Here is an 18,433-nt window from a genome sequence, read left to right as displayed (position 1 = left end):
TTACAATAAAATATAGTCAAACGAGGGAAGTGTCTATGTAGGTAACTGAATTATTTATATCAGATGCTCTCACACATTGAATCAATTTAAAACTTGTTCATTTCAGGAATTATTCATTAACCTTTGTGTGTTTCTCAGTTTCCTTATCTGTAAAATACAATAATACCAAGCCCTATCTCGTAAGGGCACTGTAAGAATTAAATGAGTTACTGTCTAGAAAGCTTGGAGTGTTGCCTGGCATGTAGCAAGCTCTGAATGCGTTACTTATTCTTCTTATAACTAATCATCAGCACTGTTTAAAAGTTAAATATAAGTTTTCATCTCAAAAGGTTATTTTGTATAAATCTGTGTAAACACAGGTGGGTTGTTTAAGGGAAACAGTCACACATGACAAAAGTCCAGACTCTCTAACATATGAATCAATCAGAAATTAGTCTTGTCCAGCCTTTGAAGTGAACCAAGTTCAAAACAGAAATAAATTGACTCAACATACATACTTAAACATATCAAATCAGTTGAACATATTCAAAGGGAAAATACATTTTAAAAGTAAAAGGAGGGCACCTGGGTGGCTCAGTTGGTTAAGCGTCTGCCTTCGGCTCAGGTAGTAGTTCCAGGATCCTGGGATGGAGCCCTGTGTCCAGCTCCCCGCTCAGTGGGGAGTCCGCTTTCCCCTCTCTCTCTGCCCCTGCCCTCCCCTCCTGCTCTCTCTCTGATAAATAAATCAAATCTTTTAAAAAGAAAAAATAAAAGGAGTCTCTCTCTCTCTCTCTTTTCTTGATGAGTCTGGCTTAAGGTTGATCAATTTTACTTATCTTTTCAAAGTTAAGTTTATCTTTGAGAGCTTAGTTTCGTTGATCTTTTCTATTGTTTTTTTTCAGTCCCTATTTCACTTATTTCCTCTCTGAGCTTTATTATTTCCTTCCTTCTACTAACTTTGTGCTTTGTTTGTTCTTCTTTTTCTAGTTCTTTTAGGTGTAAGTTTAGATTGTTTATTTGAGATTCTTCTTGTTTCCTCAGGTAGGTCTGTATCATTATAAGCTTCCCTCTTAGAAGTGCTTCTGTTGCATCCCAAAGATTTTGAACTGTTGTGCTTCCATTTTAATTTGTCTCACAGTATTTTTTGACTCCCCTTTTGATTTCTTCATTGACCACCGGTTGGGTAGCATTTAGTAGCATATTGTTTAGCTTCCACGTGTTTGTGGTTTTTCCGTGGTGTTTTTGTTGTTGTTGTGGTGGTGGTGGTTGTTTGTTTTCATTTTTTCTTTTGTAACTGATTTCTAGTTTCACGCTATGATCAGAAAAGATGCTGGATATGATTTCAATCTTCTGTAATTTATTGAGACTTCTTTTAGGGCTTCACATGTGATCTATCCTGGAGAATGTACCATGGGCAGTTGAGAAGAATGTTGTATTCTGCTACTTTTGCATAGAATGTTCTGTAAATATCTATTAAATCCTTCTGGTCTAATGTGTTATTTAAGGCTGATGTTTCCTTATCAATTTTCTGTCTGGATGTAAGTGGGATACTAAAGTCCCCTACTAGTATTGTATTACTGTCAATGTCTCCGTTTATGTCTGTTAATATTTGCTTTTTATATTTAGGCACTCCTATGTTGGGTGCATAAATATTTACAAATGTTAGATCCTCTTCTTGGATTGACCCCTCTATCATTATGTAATGCCCTTCTTTGTTTCTTGTTACTGTCTTTCTTTTAAAGTCTATTTTGTCTGATATGAGTATTACTACCCCAGCTTTCTTTTCATTCCCATTTGCATGGAATATCTTTTCCCATTCCTTCACTTTCAGTCTGTGTGTGTTTTCAGATCTGAAATGAGTCTCTTGCAGGCAGCACATAGACAGGTCTTATTTTTTCATCCATTCAACCACCCCGTGTCTTTTGATTGGAGCTCTAGTTCATTTACATTTAAAGCAATTGATAGATATGTACTTACTGCCATTTTGTTGATCATTTTCTGGTAGTTTTTGTAGCTCTCTGCTCCTTTCTTCTTTTCCTGCTCTCTTTCCTTGTGATTTGGTGACTTTCCTTAGTGTTACATTTGTATTCCTTTCTCTATTTTTTGTGTATCTATTATAGGTATTTGGTTTGTGGTTCCCATGAGGTTCATATGTAAAATCCTACGTATATAGAGTCTATTTTAAGTTAAATTACGTTTAAGGTGAGGTAGCTTAAGTTCAAACACATTCTTTTTTTTTTTAAGATTTTATTTATTTGGTGGCGCCTGGGTGGCTCAGTCGTTAAGCGTCTGCCTTCGGCTCAGGTCATAATCCCAGGGTCCTGGGATCGAGCCCCACATCGGGCTCCCTGCTCCACGGGAAGCCTGCTTCTCCCTCTCCCCCCACCCTGCTTGTGTTCTCTCTCTTGCTGTGTCTCTCTCTGTCAAATAAATAAACAAAATCTTAAAAAAAAAAAAAAAAGATTTTGTTTATTTATTTGAGAGAGTAGGAGTGAGAGAGAGAGCACAAGAGGGGGGAGGGTCAGAGGGAGAAGCAGACTCCCCAGTGAGCAGGGAGCCTGATGTGGGACTTGATCCTGGGACTCCAGGATCATGACCTGAGCCAAAGGCAGTCACCTAACCAACTGAGCCACCCAGGCACCCCTCAAACACATTCTAAAAGCATTACATTTTTACTCCGCCCTCCTATGTTTTGTTTTTGATGTCATATTTTACATCTTATTATGTTGTGTATCCTTTGACTAATTATTGTATATATAGATGATTTTACCACTTTTATCTTTTAACTTTCATACTAGCTATGTAGGTGGTTGATCCACCAACTTTACTATATGTTCATCAAGAAAAAAGAGAAAGGTCCCAAATAAATAAAATTATAAATTAAAGAGTAGAAGTTACAACTGATACCACAGAAATACAAAGGATTATAAGACACTACCACAAACAATTATTTACCAATAAGTGGGACAAGCTGGAAGAAATGGATAAATTCATGGAAACATATAATCTTCTAAGACTGAATCAATAAGAAATATAAAATCAGAACAGACCAAGTATCAGTAATAAATTGAATCAAAAAACTCCCAACAATCCGAAGGGGTACGTGCACCCCGATGTTTATAGCAGCAATGTCCACAATAGCCAAACTGTGGAAAGAGCCAAGATGTCCATCGACAGATGAATGGATAAAGAAGTGGTATATATATACAATGGAATATTATGCAGCCATCAAAAGGAATGAGATCTTGCCATTTGCAACGACGTGGATGGAACTGGAGGGTGTTATGCTGAGCGAAATAAGTCAAACAGAGAAAGACATGTATCATATGACCTCACTGATACGAGGAATTGTTAATGTCAGGAAACAAACTGAGGGTTGCTGGAGTGGGGGTTGGGGTGGGAGGGATGGGGTGGCTGAGTGATAAGACACTGGGGAGGGTATGTGCTATGGTGAGCGCTGTGAATTGTGCAAGACTGTTGAGTCACAGATCTGTACCTCTGAAACAAATAATGCAATATATGTTAAGAAAAAAAAGAAGAAGATAGCAGGAGAGGAAGAATGAAGGGGGGCGGAAATCAGAGGTGGAGACGAACCATGAGAGACTATAGACTCTGAAAAACAAACTGAGGGTTCTAGAGGGGAGGGGGGTGGGAGGATGGGTTAGCCTGGTGATGGGTATTAAAGAGGGCACGTTCTGCATGGAGCACTGGGTGTTATGCACAAACAATGAATCATGGAACACTACATCAAAACCTAATGATGTAATGCGTGGTGATTAACATAACAATAAAAAATTAAAACAAAACAAAACAAAAAGAACTCCCAACAAACAAAAGTTTGTTTTCAAGACCAGATGGTTTCACAGGCGAATTCTACCAAACATTTAAAGAAGTGTTAACAGCTATCCTTCTAAAACTATACCCAAAATTTCAAGAGGAAGGAATGCTCCAAACTCCTTCCATAAGGCTAGCAATACTCTGATATCACAACCAGAAAAAAACACCACAAAAAAGGAAAATTATGGGCCAATATCCCTGATGAACATAGATGCAAAAAAAAACCCTCAACAAAGTATTAGCAAACCAATTAGCAAACTACCTTACCAAACAAACAAACAAAATAAAAATCATATGATTGTCTCAATAGAGAAAAAGCATTTTATGAAGTTCAGCATCCACTGTGATAAAAAATCTCAAAAAAGCATACATAGAGGGAACATACCTCAGAATAATAAAGTCCATATATGAAAAACCCACAGCTAACATCATACTCAATGGTGAAAACAAGACAAAGATGTCCACTCTTGCCACTTTGTTCAGCAGAGTATTGGAAGTCCTAGCCACATCAATCAGGCAACAAAAAGAAATAAAAGACATCCAAATTGAAAATAGTAAAACTGTCACTATTTGCAGATGACATGAGACTATATATAGAAAAAACCTAAAGACTTCACTAAAAAACTATCAGAACTAATAAATGAATTCAGTAAAGTTACAGGATTCAAAATCAATATACAGAAATCTGTTGCATTTCTATACACTAATAATAAGCTACCAGAAAAAGAAATTTTTTTTTTTAAAGATTTTATTTATTTATTTGAGAGAGAGAGAATGAGAGAGAGAGAAAGCATATGAGAGGGGGGAGGGTCAGAGGGAGAAGCAGACTCCCTGACAAGCAGGGAGCCTGATGCGGGACTCGATCCAGGGACTCCAAGATCATGACCTGAGCCGAAGGCAGTCGCTTAACCAACTGAGCCACCCAGGTGCCCCAGAAAAAGAAATTTTAAGAACAATCTCATTTACAGTTACATCAAGAAGAATAAAATATGTAGGAATAAATTTAAGCAAGGAGGTGAAAGACCTGTGCTCTGAAAACTCTAAGACACGGATGAAAGAAATTGAAAATAAATGGAAAGATATTCTATGCTCATAGATTGGAAGAACCAATATTGTTAAAATGTCCATACTACCCAAAGCAATCTACAGATTTACTGCCTTCCCTATCAAAATGTCATTTTTTCTCAAAACTATAACAAATAATCCAAAAATTTGTATGGAACCAAAAAAGACCCTGAATCAAGATTGAAAGCAATCTTGAGAAAGAAGAACAAAGCTGGAGGTATCATGCTCCCTGACTTCAAACTATACTACAAAGCTATGGTAATCAAAACTGTATTGTACTGGCATAAAAACAGACACACAGATCAATACAGAAAGCCCAGAAATAAACCCACACTTACACAGTCAGTTAATCTTTAACAAAGGAGGCAAGAATATACACTGGGGAAAGGACTCCTCAATAAATGGTGTTGGGAAAACTGAACAGCTCCATGCAAAAGAATGAAACTGGACTACTTTCTATGCCAGACACAAAAATAAATTCGAAATGGATTAAAGCCTTAAATGTAAGACCAGAAGTATAAAACTTCTAGAAAAAACCATAGGCAGTAAAACTTCTAGAAAAAAAACCATAGGCAATAAAAAAAACCCTTGGACATCAGATTTAACAATAGTTTTTTGGATCTTTCTCCTCACGCAAGGCCAACAAAAGCTAAACTGAATAAATGGGACTACATAAAACTAAAAAGCTTCTGCATAGCAAAGGAAACCATCAACCAAACAAAAAAGGCAACCTACTGAATGGGAGAAGATATTTTCAAATGATATAATCAATAAGGGCTAATATCCAAAATATATAAGGAACTAATACAACACAGTATCAAAAAATCAAACAACCCAATTTAGAAATGGGCAGAGGATCTGAATAGACATTTCTCCAAAGAGGACCTACAGATGGCCAACAGACTCATGCAAAGAGGCTCAGTATCCTTAATCAATCAGGGAAATGCAAATCAAAACCACAATGAGATATCATTTTTGGTGTGTACATGGAGAAAAGGGAACCCTCTTGCACAGCTGGTGGGAACGTAAACTGACACAGTCACTGTGTAAAACAGTACAGAGGTTCCTCAAAAAATTAAAAATAGAACTACCATATAATCCAGCAATTCCACTTCCAAGTATTTATACAAAGCAAATGAAAATACTAATTCAAAAAGATAAATGCACCCTATGGTCACTGCAGCATTACTAGTCAAGATATGGAAGTAAACTAAGCGTCCATTGATAGATGAATGGATTAAGAAAAACACACACACACACACAGTATATACAAACACGGGAATATTACTCAGCCATAAAAAAGCATGAAATCGGGGCGCCTGGGTGGCTCAGTCGGTTAAGCGGCTGCCTTCGGCTCAGGTCATGATCCCAGGGTCCTGGGATCGAGTCCCACATCGGGCTCCTTCCTCAGTGGGGAGCCTGCTTCTCCCTCTCCCTCTGCCTGCCACTCCACCTGCTTGTGCTCTCCCTCTCTCTATCTCTATCAAATAAATAAAATCTTTTTTAAAAAAAAAAAAGCATGAAATCTTGCCATTTATGACAACATGGATGGACATAGAAGATACTGTGTTAAGTAAAGTATGTCAGATGGAGAAAAACAAATACTGTATGATTTCACTTATATATGGAATCTAAAATACAAATGAGAGGCCGACTTACAGAAACAGAGAACAATCTGGTGGTTGTTGGAGGAAGGTAGGGGATAGATGAAATTGGGGAATAGGATGGAAAAACACAAACTTCCAGTTATCAGATACATAAGTCATAGGAATGCAATGTATAGCATGGGGAACACAGTTAATAATATTATAACAACTTTGTATGGTGACAGTTGTTAGTCAGATGTATAGAGGTGATCACTTCATAAAATATGTAAATGCTGAATCACTATTTGTACACCTGAAACTAATATAACAATGTATGTTGACTACAATAAAAACTGTAGGAAAGGATCTATGATTTCTAGAGCTCTTTATCCATCGATTCAGCACATATTACACAACTAGGTTCCCATGAACATGACCTCCCCACACGTAGATCTCTTAGTATTGTGTCTAGGGCCAGTGCCAAGGACTCTGAGAATGTAAGGAACTTGCCCAAGACCATGAAATTAATAAATGGCAGAGTTGGATTCATATCCTAGGAACAGAGAGCCTGTACTATTTACCTTAGTATATCCAACTGCCCAGTACAAGGCCTGACGGGGTAGGCACCCGTAAGTGTTTGTCAAATGAATAAACAAAAGAACAGTAATTTGAAGATGAGGTCAACAAACTGGTATCAATTCAGGTGAACTGCCTCACTGTAATGATAGGACAGCATGTGAACAACAGCTGAAGCCACATTCTAGGTTTGGTATATCATAGCCAAATAAAGCAAAAAGTGTGGGACTCCTGAAAACCTATCCCTAGTCATAAGATAACATGACCCGATGTTTCCTGAGCTGAGAATTACATGTATATTCCCTGGAAGTCCCTCTGTCTGACTGAGCAGTGTTTGCCAAATTCAAAACAATAGAATATTACATCTGTACCATCCCCCCAAAAGGACCTGTAATTAATTCATTCAAAAACCCAAGAAACAAGCATCTCATTATTTTTGTTAGCACTCCTCTTGGTGGTGAGTTGATATTCATAGTAAAACACCTAATAATTTACTCAATTAAATATTTTCTTGCTTTTTACTTTATTCTGACATAATAAAATATAGTAATAATAAGTCTAATGGTATAAAGACTAACAGTGTTTTTAACAAAAACCAGATGCAAGCAGTTTTAAATATCCTCTACTATTTCCTCTCTGATGTCTAAACATGTTTTTACAAGATAGCAGATCTCCTTGCCTCTTCATGTAGGCAAACTGAATATCATTCTTCTTTTCTTGGGGTGCCGTTAGTGATTCTGGTATAGTCCATCCTGGGTGAGAACCTCAGAATAAGGTCCTTTTGATGACTATTTTACACACACACACACTGACTTCTTATGGTTAGTACAGTACAATTTCCTCCTAAACTAAGACTCTTGTTCAGAGTTGGATAGAAGAAAATACCTTTTTTCTCCCCTGTCATCTGAGAATAACTTAGGCCATTACTTACAAAAGTTAACTCGGCCTGCTAAAAACTTCACTTGCTCACCATTGTCACTAACGCACAATGAAGCCTCTCCTTTACTACCCTCCCTAATTCTATCCCCCTGCCAAATGTTGAAAGAGATCCCAATGACCAGAAAAAAATACGTTCTTAGTAAATTGTGTGTGTAAATGCAAGGAATTATACCAGGGAAATTGGTACCTTGCTCGAAATAACAATGCAAAGTTTATTAGGAAAAAAAAAAAGATATTTCAGAGACTCACTCCTTTCATCACAGGGAAGAAAAAGGTCCTTTCCACAAAACCACATATTGAAAAATATTTGAGGGCAAAGCCGGAAATGGTTGGCAGTGTGCTGTTCTGTTATTCCTCTGGCAATCTGACTGGCCTGGGCACAGAACTGGGCCCACTACCTGTGCCCCACCTACACCAGGAGGAGCCAGCCATCGTAACTGAAGAGACAAAACTTAAGAAAGATCCACACAGGCACCCAAGGTCCTTCCCTTTCCCCACCACTGGGAGTTTTGTTCTTATCTCTCACAGGGTTGCCCAAACTTGGCCTAACATTTGGAAAGAAGGCTCTCGGAAAGAGAGACAAGAAGACAACTTTGTCATTAGAAATAATTACACACCTTAGACAACAATTATCTCCATTTGCCTTAGTGTGTGTGTGTGTGTGTGCGCGATGTAAACATTTCACATGTGAACTGATGAGATGATGATGCTTCTAAGCTATTCTTCCTATAGGTCAATGGTTAATATTGCCCAGGGAGTGCTGTTGTCTTGTAATTTGGAGAATTCTTATTCAAGTAGCCCCCAATAAGTAAGTGACTGTACTAGTTGAACAGTACTAGTAAGATAAGACCCTTTTATCTGCCAGCCTGTAAGAGAACACATTACCAAAGATAACTTGCTGGCAGGACCAAGCAAGCAGACGGAAGCAATTTCTAGCAAATAACAAATTTCATGCTGTAGCTAGATGTATGTCTCTAATATTAGAACTACTATTCATCAAGAGTATATGAAAAGATCTAAAATTTCCTGTTGGAACCAATTGAAAAACGCTCTGAACCCTGAACATTTACAGAGTCAAAAACCTAAGGATTTACGGTCAGGTACGTGAAAGGAAGCAGTCTATCCCAGCTTTATGGGGAAGGAGTCCTGTGGACACATGGAAAGCCTCAGTGAAGTGGGATGGCAAAGGAGAACAGGAATCTAGACTGGCCAAAATGTGACTAAGTCTCACTAATGTAGCTTTCCCACCAATGCCTTAATAAAGAGGAGACAGTCATACCAGTACTTTAGTATGTGGTATTCCTAGTTTGTTAAGTGGATTTATAATCCAGTTCACAATAAATGTGGTTTTTTTTCACTCCAGAATGGAGGTTCTGCACTTTCAATAAATCATTTTTCTATCTTCTAATTAAATGAGTTAGTATATCAGGAGTGCTTAGAACAGTACCTGTGACATAAAAGTTGGCTACTTTTATTATGACCAACATCTTCTGTTCAGGCACATCTCCAGATATTACATCTGATGCTCTGGTCTGGGTCAAGCAAGCACTGCCTAACGATCATAGTCAAGATTCCAGAGCAGATCTGGTTAATCCCTGCTTCCTTCAGGATTCTGCCTTCTCGTCTGGGTATCTCATTTCATAATGACATCCTAGAGGTAATATATCCTTACATCTACATATACCCATTATGGAAAGATGCTCCATGTGTATTTGTCATTTGTGTGTATCAAAGATGGTATTCTCATTCAAAGAAACTTTAAACCTCATTTATAATGAGGAGTGACCTTCAGATACTTTGTCTATACTAAATACTCTGGGTTTTATCTTTTTTTTTTCCCCTAAAATTGACATAATTTCATCATCAGCTTTTTTTTCCCATTGAACTTGACACCCAATGTTGTGCATATCAGGCCCACCTTAAAAGGACAATGGCTTGCGACCATTGAGCCCTACTCAAGGCAAACTCTTTAAGCAACTGCAAGGAAGTAATGTGAGATCAGTTTAGAGAAATGACAGCATCACTGAATAAGTATATGGCTTCCAAAGATGACCTCTTTGCAAGAGGTTTCTCATTCGATGAGATATATAATATCCAGTGTTTGGGAGGCTACTCCAGTGAAGAACCCTGTTTTCTTCTCCTTTTTTATCCTCCACAAATCCAAACACAGTGTTGTGTGAAGTATAGTCTTTCAATTAATAGTTATTGAAGGAAATAACCAGTCACACTTAATAAGATGTATTTTCTATATAACGTAACATGTATGTCACCAATGCAAATTAAAATATCTCCTTTAAATATACTCAAACTATTTCTCCAGACCATTGTACCCGGGGCCTGGTAATCTATCAGCCATCAAGTATTCATTAAGCGACTAGGTTTCCCTTGTCCCTCGCAAATCTCCAGAGGACCTTGTTCTGTCCTGGGTATGAGTCAGAACAACACAGTAGCTAAGAGTGCTCAGCCACCCACCTGGCACCGGTGTGTCCTGGGGCTTGTTCTCAACCCACCTGGAATTCAGTTTCTGACTGCGAGGATTTTTTGGTAACAGTTTTTAATAATAGTAGCAGCTCCCTCAAAAGGTCATTGCGAGAATTAAATTAGTTCATGCATCCAAATAATATGTACTTAGTAGGTAGAGCTATTGGCTCTCTATTAACAGGTTACTTGACTTAAATGTTAGTTAGCGAGAAACCCTGGAAATCACATAATTCTTAGCTGAATATTTAGAGAGCACTAGGAAAAGTCCTGAGATAAATATTGGTGATGGTCATACACATGAGACTGAGATGTCTAAATCTTGCGCACTCTGATGTTCAAAGTAATGATGTTGTTCTTCAAAATAATATTATTATTAGCCAATATATACTGAGCATGTAGCATGGTCTTCTTCCATATCTCATACGTCTTATTACTTATATTCCATCCAAACAAAATACAACTCTTCCACCATATTGACTGATGTGGTGTACTCCGTATGCCATAAGGTATGGGGAACCCGTGTCTGGCTAAAGAACTTAACAGCTCCTCAACTTCGAATGTTTGGGCCACCTGCAGCTAATTATATATTAGTTCATCTTTAATGGAGTGCAGTCCCAATCTGAATGCAAAGCACACTGTTAAGTAAACAGCAGAAAAAGATTTATTTCCCTTCCCACAATATTATATGCTTAAAGAAAATGCCTATAATTTTAAGTAAAAGCATAAAACATCTTGATTTATTAAATTTCTCATGATCATCTGATCCCAATTAAATCTAAAATAGCAAAGTCCCAAGGCCCATTCTACCCTAAGCTTCTGTCTCCAAAGGACAGTTATATGCAATAAACTGTTCTATGATGTTTGCTATTATGGATATTGAGGTAAGCATAGCTGTGTTTATAAATGCTTCTAAAATGCGAGGCTCTGAGAATAAATTCATTCATTTATTCATTCATTCATCCCATAAATATTTACTGACTGCCTACTAGACAGCAGACATTGTTTCTGTGTCCCTGAAATACAGTAGTAAACAAAACAGCAAAATCTTTTCCATCTTGAAGTTTACATATTAGAAGAGAAAGAGACTCTCTATATAAATGTATTAAAATGGGACTCTGGGGGGCGCCTGGGTGGCTCAGTCATTAAGCGTCTGCCTTTGGCTCAGGTCATGGTCCCAGGGCCCTGGGATCGAGCCCCGCTTCAGGCTCCCTGTTCTGCAGGAAGCCTGCTTCTCCCTCTCCCACTCCCCCTGCTTGTGTTCCCTCTCTCGCTGTGTCTCTCTGTCAAATAAATAAATAAAATCTTAAAAAATAATAATAAAAATAAATAAATAAAAATAAAATAGGACTCTGGCTCAGTTTCAGGTGCAACCCTAAAAAGCTGAGGCACCAAGCCTCCCTCATTTTTCAGTGAACACCATGGCAATGGATGTTTGTTTTCAAACTGTGGTTCCCTGCCCCATGGAGGATATGAAAGAGAATATTGAAGAAGCTGAGAGAATTAGATACTGTACAAAGATTTCCAAGCCCGGTGAGAGTGGCTTCCAAGAGACACCCGTGAGCTCAGGGGACATGCTGCCCCGAAATATGACTTGCCCAGGAAATTCAAAAGGCAAGAAGAGAGGTGAGGGTCTGTTGAGGGAACTAATTGCACACTGACCCGGGGCAGATCAAAGGTGTGTGCCCTCCATGGGCTGAGTGTGCACACCTGTGTGTATGTGCACATGCACGTGTGTGTGTGTGTGTGCATGTGTGTGTTTGTGTGTGGGGGGGCAGTCCCCCTTCAGCCACCAATTCACAGGGAGAAATTCCACTGTGCACTGTTACAGACAAGGCCTTCTGAGGGCTGAGGAATGGTGCCTCAGTCCTCAGAGGGGATTCCAAATTTCCACCTCAGCTTCCCGCACATGGGAGCTTAGAAGAGATTCTGACAGGGGGAAGCGCCACCAGGGGACAGAATGAAGGGAAAGACGATCCCCTCCACCACCCCCCCTCACATTTGAAAAGCTATAGGTAGTTTACTGACAGTGAACATGAAACGGTCTCATTTGACGCACATGACTAACAGGAAGAGTGCTAGTCATGGCCTGTCTGCACAGATCGGTTCCCTGACCGCCACCTGTGGTTCTAGTTTCCGAGTCCTGCTCGTGACCCCCTTTCTTCCCCCATTCCTCCCTGCTCTGCTGAGACCTAGGTCCCCCAACCTTCCTTTTGACTTCCTGGCTCTTCCACCATCTCTGGTAACCCACCCCCTCCATCACGTTTCCTCTTAAAGTACCTAGAGTGGCTTGTGGTTTCTGGTGGGGCCCTGACTGATACAATCCTACTAAGGTAATTACACTTTTTTTTTTCATTATTATGTTATGTTAATCACCATGCATTACATCATTAGTTTTTGATGTAGTGTTCCATGATTTGAAGATCTTTAACAGAAAAAAATGAGAATTCCAAAATCCTAGATTTATAAAAGACCCACAAAATGATGTAGCCGAAACCAATCCCATCACCATATTACTATAATCTAATTATGTAATCTTCTAATGACTATAATCCTCCAGCCTCTGTTAATTCTTTCTTTGTTGCTCTGGGTTGGATACTACGGCTTGGGTATCCTTGTGCAGCTGGGCGGACTTCAGGTCTATCCAAGAAAGAACCGCCTAAGACCTCCCAGGGAGACAGGGAGTCCCCGGTCCATCAGTGACTGTGAAGAGACAGCACGCGCGTTGTGGAAAGGCCTCCCCCACTGGTTGTTGGAACATGTTCGGTGACTCCTAGAAGCTCCCCTGACTCTAGTCTCAGTGGTTCACATGAGGCCCATGAGTAAGCTGCCAAGCCACCATCCTTACTCTGATTTCTTTTCTTTTTAACTTGACACCATCTCAGCATACGGCTGCTAACTGCCCCTGATCTTCCCTGCTCCAGGACGCTGTCATTTCCAGCCTCACAGCAAATCTTCGCTAAGTCACAGGCATGGGGAGCACCTCCACAACACCCCGATGTTCTGGGTGCTGCGGAGTGCAACTGAGATCAAAATAAGTAGACATCCTTGTCTTTTTTTTCTTAATGTCCAGTTAGCCACTGTATAGCACATCATTAGTTTCTGATGTGCTCAATGATTCATTAGTTACGTATAACACCCAGTGCTCATCACAGCACGTGCCCTCCTCAATACCCATCACCCTGTCACCTCCCCCCCCCCACCTCCTCCCTTCTGAAACCCTCAGTTTGTTTCCTGGGGTCCATCACCTCTCATGTTTCATCTCCCTCTCTGATTTCTCCCCCTTCGGATTTCCCTCTCTTCCCCTATGGTCCTCCGTGCTATTGCTTATGTTCCACATATGAGTGAAACCATATGATAATTGTCTTTCTCTGCTTGACTTACTTCACTTAACATAATCAACTCCAGTTCCATCCACGTCGATGCAAATGGTGGGTATTCATCCTTTCTGATGGCTGAGTAATATTCCATTGTGTATATGAACCACATCTTCTTTATCCATTCATCTGTTGAAGGGCATCTGGGCTTTTTCCACAGTTTAGCTATTGTGGTCATTGCTGCTATGAACATTGGGATGCATGTGTCCCTTCTTTTCACTACATTGTATCTTTGGGGTAAATACCTAGTAATGCAATTGCTGAGTCATAGGGTGGCTCTATTTTTAACGTCTTGAGGAAACTCCATACTGTTTTCCAGAGTGGCTGCACCAGCTTGCATTCCCACCAACAGTGTAAGAGGGTTCCCCTTTCTCCACATCCTCGCCAACATTTGTTGTTTCCTGTTTTGATAATTTTTGCCATTCTAACTGGTGTAAGGTGGTATCTCATTGTGATTTTGATTTTGATTTCCCTGATGGCTAGTGATGTTGAGCATTTTTTCATGTGTCTGTTGGCCATTTGGATGTCTTCTTTGGAGAAGTGTCTGTTCATGTCTTCTGCCCAATTTTTGACTGGGTTATTAGTATTTTGAGTGTTGAGTCTGAGAAGCTATTTACAGATCTTGGATATCAGCCCTTTATCTGTAATGTCATTTGCCACATCCTTGTCTTAAACAACAACAGTGGAGAGAGTGGGATTTACATTCAGAACTATCCCAGGAATGGGGCGCCTGAATGGCTCAGTCAGTTAAACGACTGCCTTCAGCTCAGGTCATGATCCCAGGGTCCTGGGATCGAGCCCCGCATTGGGCTCCCTGCTCAGTGGGAATCCTGTTTCTCCCTCTGCCTACCGCTCTCCCTGCTTGTGCTCTCTCTCTCTCTCTGACAAATAAATAAATAGAATTAAAAAAAAAAAGAACCATCCCAGGAACGAAGCCACAGGAACACTCTCCGAGTTATGACTGGGAAATTCTCCACACGCTGGGCCCTCTATGGATACACTTAGAAGAAAAATAATCCCACGAGAAAAAAATAAATCCAACAGACCAAATGCAGGGCAGAAGGGCATGGAGTAACTTTTACAGGTCTGCACCACACTTTCAGCCCAGGGGAGTCTACGTCATTTCATGGTCCCGCCAATGTGCACAAACACCGTTGGCTCCAGAGGCAGTCCGAATTCACTCGTGATTTCAGGCAGACTGTCTGCGAGCAGGTGGTGTGGAGGTTGCTGACAGTTCTTTCAGTCTGAATGTACTTTCTTACTGAATCAGGAGAAATGTGTGTGAACATGAACTTGAAGGTCTGAGTATGTGTGAGCCTGAGTCTTCCAGAAAAGCCACACCACGGTCACTCTTCCAGACCCATCGTTGCTTGTGTCCATGCCACGTCACATTCGATGTCCTGGACTGTGCACAGCCAGAAGTGCCCAGCATGGGATATCTCAAAACACAGATTTTAGAAATGCCTGGACTGCGAGCCCTACATGTTCAGAAAAAAAAGTGTGGAACATCCTCTCCTAGAGACCCTCTGTGTTTCCATAAACAAGCAAATAAATAAATAAATGAGGTTCTGTTGACTATCAGTCACGCTGCTTGGCACTGAAATGCAGGAAAGAGGAAAGTAATCACAACACTGCTTCCATAAGACTAACTGGAAAGATGCCTGTGGGTTTCCCTTTCGGGCCCCGTGCTTCCCTCTCCAGCATTAGGAGCAGCACCAGCAGACGCGTATGGGTGTTCATTGTGCTTTGTTTGTGCACTGACCTGGTCACATTTTGTCAACTCAGGATATTTCTTTACATAGAGAAGAGCTGCTGTTTGCTTTTGATTTTATGTTTCACCTCTGGGCTTCCTGACATCGGTCCCGGTGCACCCGGGTATACACAATGGGCTGATTGTCCCACACTTTGGACACAGTTACACACCGACTCCTACAGGGACTGAGGCAGCCCGACGGAAAGCAGGGCTGGTTAGCCGAGAAGAACACAAAGCCAGGTGCTGTCCCGTATGTCTGAAGGGCAAAACCCCATTACCTGATTTCCACATAAAATAATAAGCAGACACCCTGATATAAAAGGAAGAGAGAATTTAATTGAATCTATACAGCTACTCATTTTTAAAGCACTTTCTCCTGAATGTGTATGATATTTTATGATCCAAGCCATGAAATACAGCTTGTCTATATGTTATAATCTCGGCTCTGAGGCCCAAAACGAGCCTGTTTCAATGTCTTTGTTAATGTTGAACTGTCCGAATGAGGCTAGACTGGGTGTGGTCGCATGAACGGCATTTTGAGGTTTGAGGAGGGTTTGTACACATTCACTTTCCTCCGGCTCTTCTTTATGTGTTAAGGATTTCAGTGACTTAGAAGAGCTGTCACTTAAGTTCTTCCTCAGGCAGGGAAGTCATCATAGCATCTGCAGTCCTAACTATTCAGATGAGGAAACATAATACACATAAATGCAATAGCTAAGGGGGAGAATGGGAAAAGCAGAGCCGTGATGCGTTCTGTGTACACCGTCTTCACTTCTTTTCCTGAACAGTCACCACCATGAGTTGAGGACAACCAATGGCCTTTCCCATGCCACTCCGTTGGTGGGGTCAAACACAACTTCTTTTTTTTTTTCCCAGCTTAATATATAGCCGTCACACTTACCTAAGACACTGGGCACAGTCCTTGCTGCTGATGGTATTGTTTGGAAAGCTAAACTATTAAACTGATTTGGTGTGGTTTAATGTTTATCCTTGTGGAAGAACTTCAAATATATAAATTTACAAGCCAGACCATGCTTCCTAATTAGAGCCTTAGAAGAAACAGTCACATTCTTTTCTATGCCTGCAGATTCTTGCAGAACAATGGGAGATGGATCTACAATTTTGCAGTGACATGCTTGAGAAACTATCCCTCAGACTCAGATTACTCTCTTTCAGTACTCGATTGAGGCATATGTAAGAGATCTCGGCTGATGTATAAACAAGTCATGACTGGGACCCGGTCTTACCCGGTTCTCCTGCTACGTGGCTTGGAAATGTAAGATGATGCTCTGCCTCCTTCCCACCTCCTGCCACATTCTCCCCAGCAACCCAATATGCAAAGCATGTGCCAATGTTGCTCCACCCTCTGCCTTATTTTGTTGAAAATACATTGAGTTCGTCTTAACTAGCCAAAATGTTCCAGATACATGCAAGCCTACCAATAAAGACCTACTCGGGAACTTGTATGGGAGGATAGCTGTGTAAGTGACAAAAATGTGTCACCAACAAGCTCCACACTACTCAACTTGCAGCCGCCCAAATGCCTGATGCCTGCTCCTAGATGGACCAGCATGATGCACAGACAGCATCACTTCCATCAGATAAAGACAAACCGAACAGCCCAGCAAAACTCATTCAGAGCGTGGTAGGGAACAGCAAACATCTCTTACCTTGCATCGTTGTTTTTGTTGGTTCTGAGAACAAAGGGATGAGCAAGAGGTAGATGAGGTAGACAAAGGAGAGCCCATTGTACCGGAACGCACACGCTGCAGTTGGGAAGAGAGAAGAGAGGGAGAACGTCATTAATAATGGCAGGCTGCTGGAACCAGGGTGCACAGGCCTGTGTGGGTTACTGCGTCAGGGACCGCTGGATCAAATGGTGACCTAAGTAGATATGTCAATTAGGAAGAAAAGACTGAGCATTTATTCTGTGTTTATCACTATGGTGAGCATCATGAGAAATGCAGAATTAAAATGCATGGTCCCTCCTCTTAAAATCTAACCAAGAAGGCAACATCCATATAACACCTGAATGAAGTCAGTCCATAAATAAGTCATAAATTAAGCTGGAGAAATTAAAATTGTTACAGAAATATAGAGGGCAATGGGATTGGTGAGGGTTTGGGATGTTCAGGTAAGCCTGGCCATGGAAGAGAGGATACAGAAGAGAAAGAAAATAGAAGAAGCAGATTTGCTCAATGCTCCATGGCAGGGCTTTACACAAATTATCTCATTTAATCATCATTTTATAAGTAAGAATGCTCAGGCTCAGAAAGACTCAATCATTCACCTGAATCTCCCAACTAGGATTTGACCGAGTTAGAATTAACCTCGGGTCTGCCAGGCTCCCGACCCCATGCTCCTTCTTCTGCATCGCTTATCTTAGAGCTAGAACTCCAGAGACTTGCTCGAAGGGCGTGCCTTCCCTCTCCAGGTTCCCATTTCCCCATCTGTGAAGCAGACCTGATAACTGTCTCTAACACATAGACTCATGAGGAATAAATAGAATGATATATAATAATACCTATGGCTCAGCATCTTGTACACAGGAAGCCCTCAAAAACATGAGCATTTATCATAAGCGTGCTCATTATTATTCAGGGAGAAGAAAGTGTGCAGTGTTCCATGCAGAAAGAAAATGAGCACATTATAGCAATAAAAAATAAATTTATTGGATGACTAAAGAAAAACTAAAGATCAGAAGGACTGGGTATGAGTCTGCAGGATGAGGAAATCTGTTTAATGATGACACAGGTGGAAAAATGTTGGAAGGAAAGTTGGTAGGAGAGAAAATGGAGGGTAAGAGACATGGTACCCATACAGGGAGACCAGATCAAGAAGTG

The 18,433-nt window shown here is 40.5% G+C and overlaps 1 protein-coding gene across 2 annotated transcripts in view; it reads right to left on the bottom strand.

Moving 5' to 3' along the window:
- Window positions 1–18,433, bottom strand: part of PIEZO2 (piezo type mechanosensitive ion channel component 2) — a 505,679-nt gene that overhangs the window by 399,530 nt on the left and 87,716 nt on the right. For both annotated transcript variants that reach the window (XM_032399040.1, XM_032399041.1), the window contains exon 2: window positions 17,261–17,356. In XM_032399040.1, coding sequence (XP_032254931.1) covers window positions 17,261–17,356 — 96 coding nt within the window. The remainder of the gene's footprint in view (window positions 1–17,260; window positions 17,357–18,433) is intronic.

This window comes from Phoca vitulina, unplaced genomic scaffold (assembly GCF_004348235.1).
Source record: "Phoca vitulina isolate PV1807 unplaced genomic scaffold, GSC_HSeal_1.0 scaffold126, whole genome shotgun sequence".
Classification (NCBI taxonomy): Eukaryota; Metazoa; Chordata; class Mammalia; order Carnivora; family Phocidae; genus Phoca; species Phoca vitulina.
The sequence above is the reverse complement of the archived record's forward strand: the minus strand, read 5'-3'. Positions and strand labels throughout refer to the sequence as shown.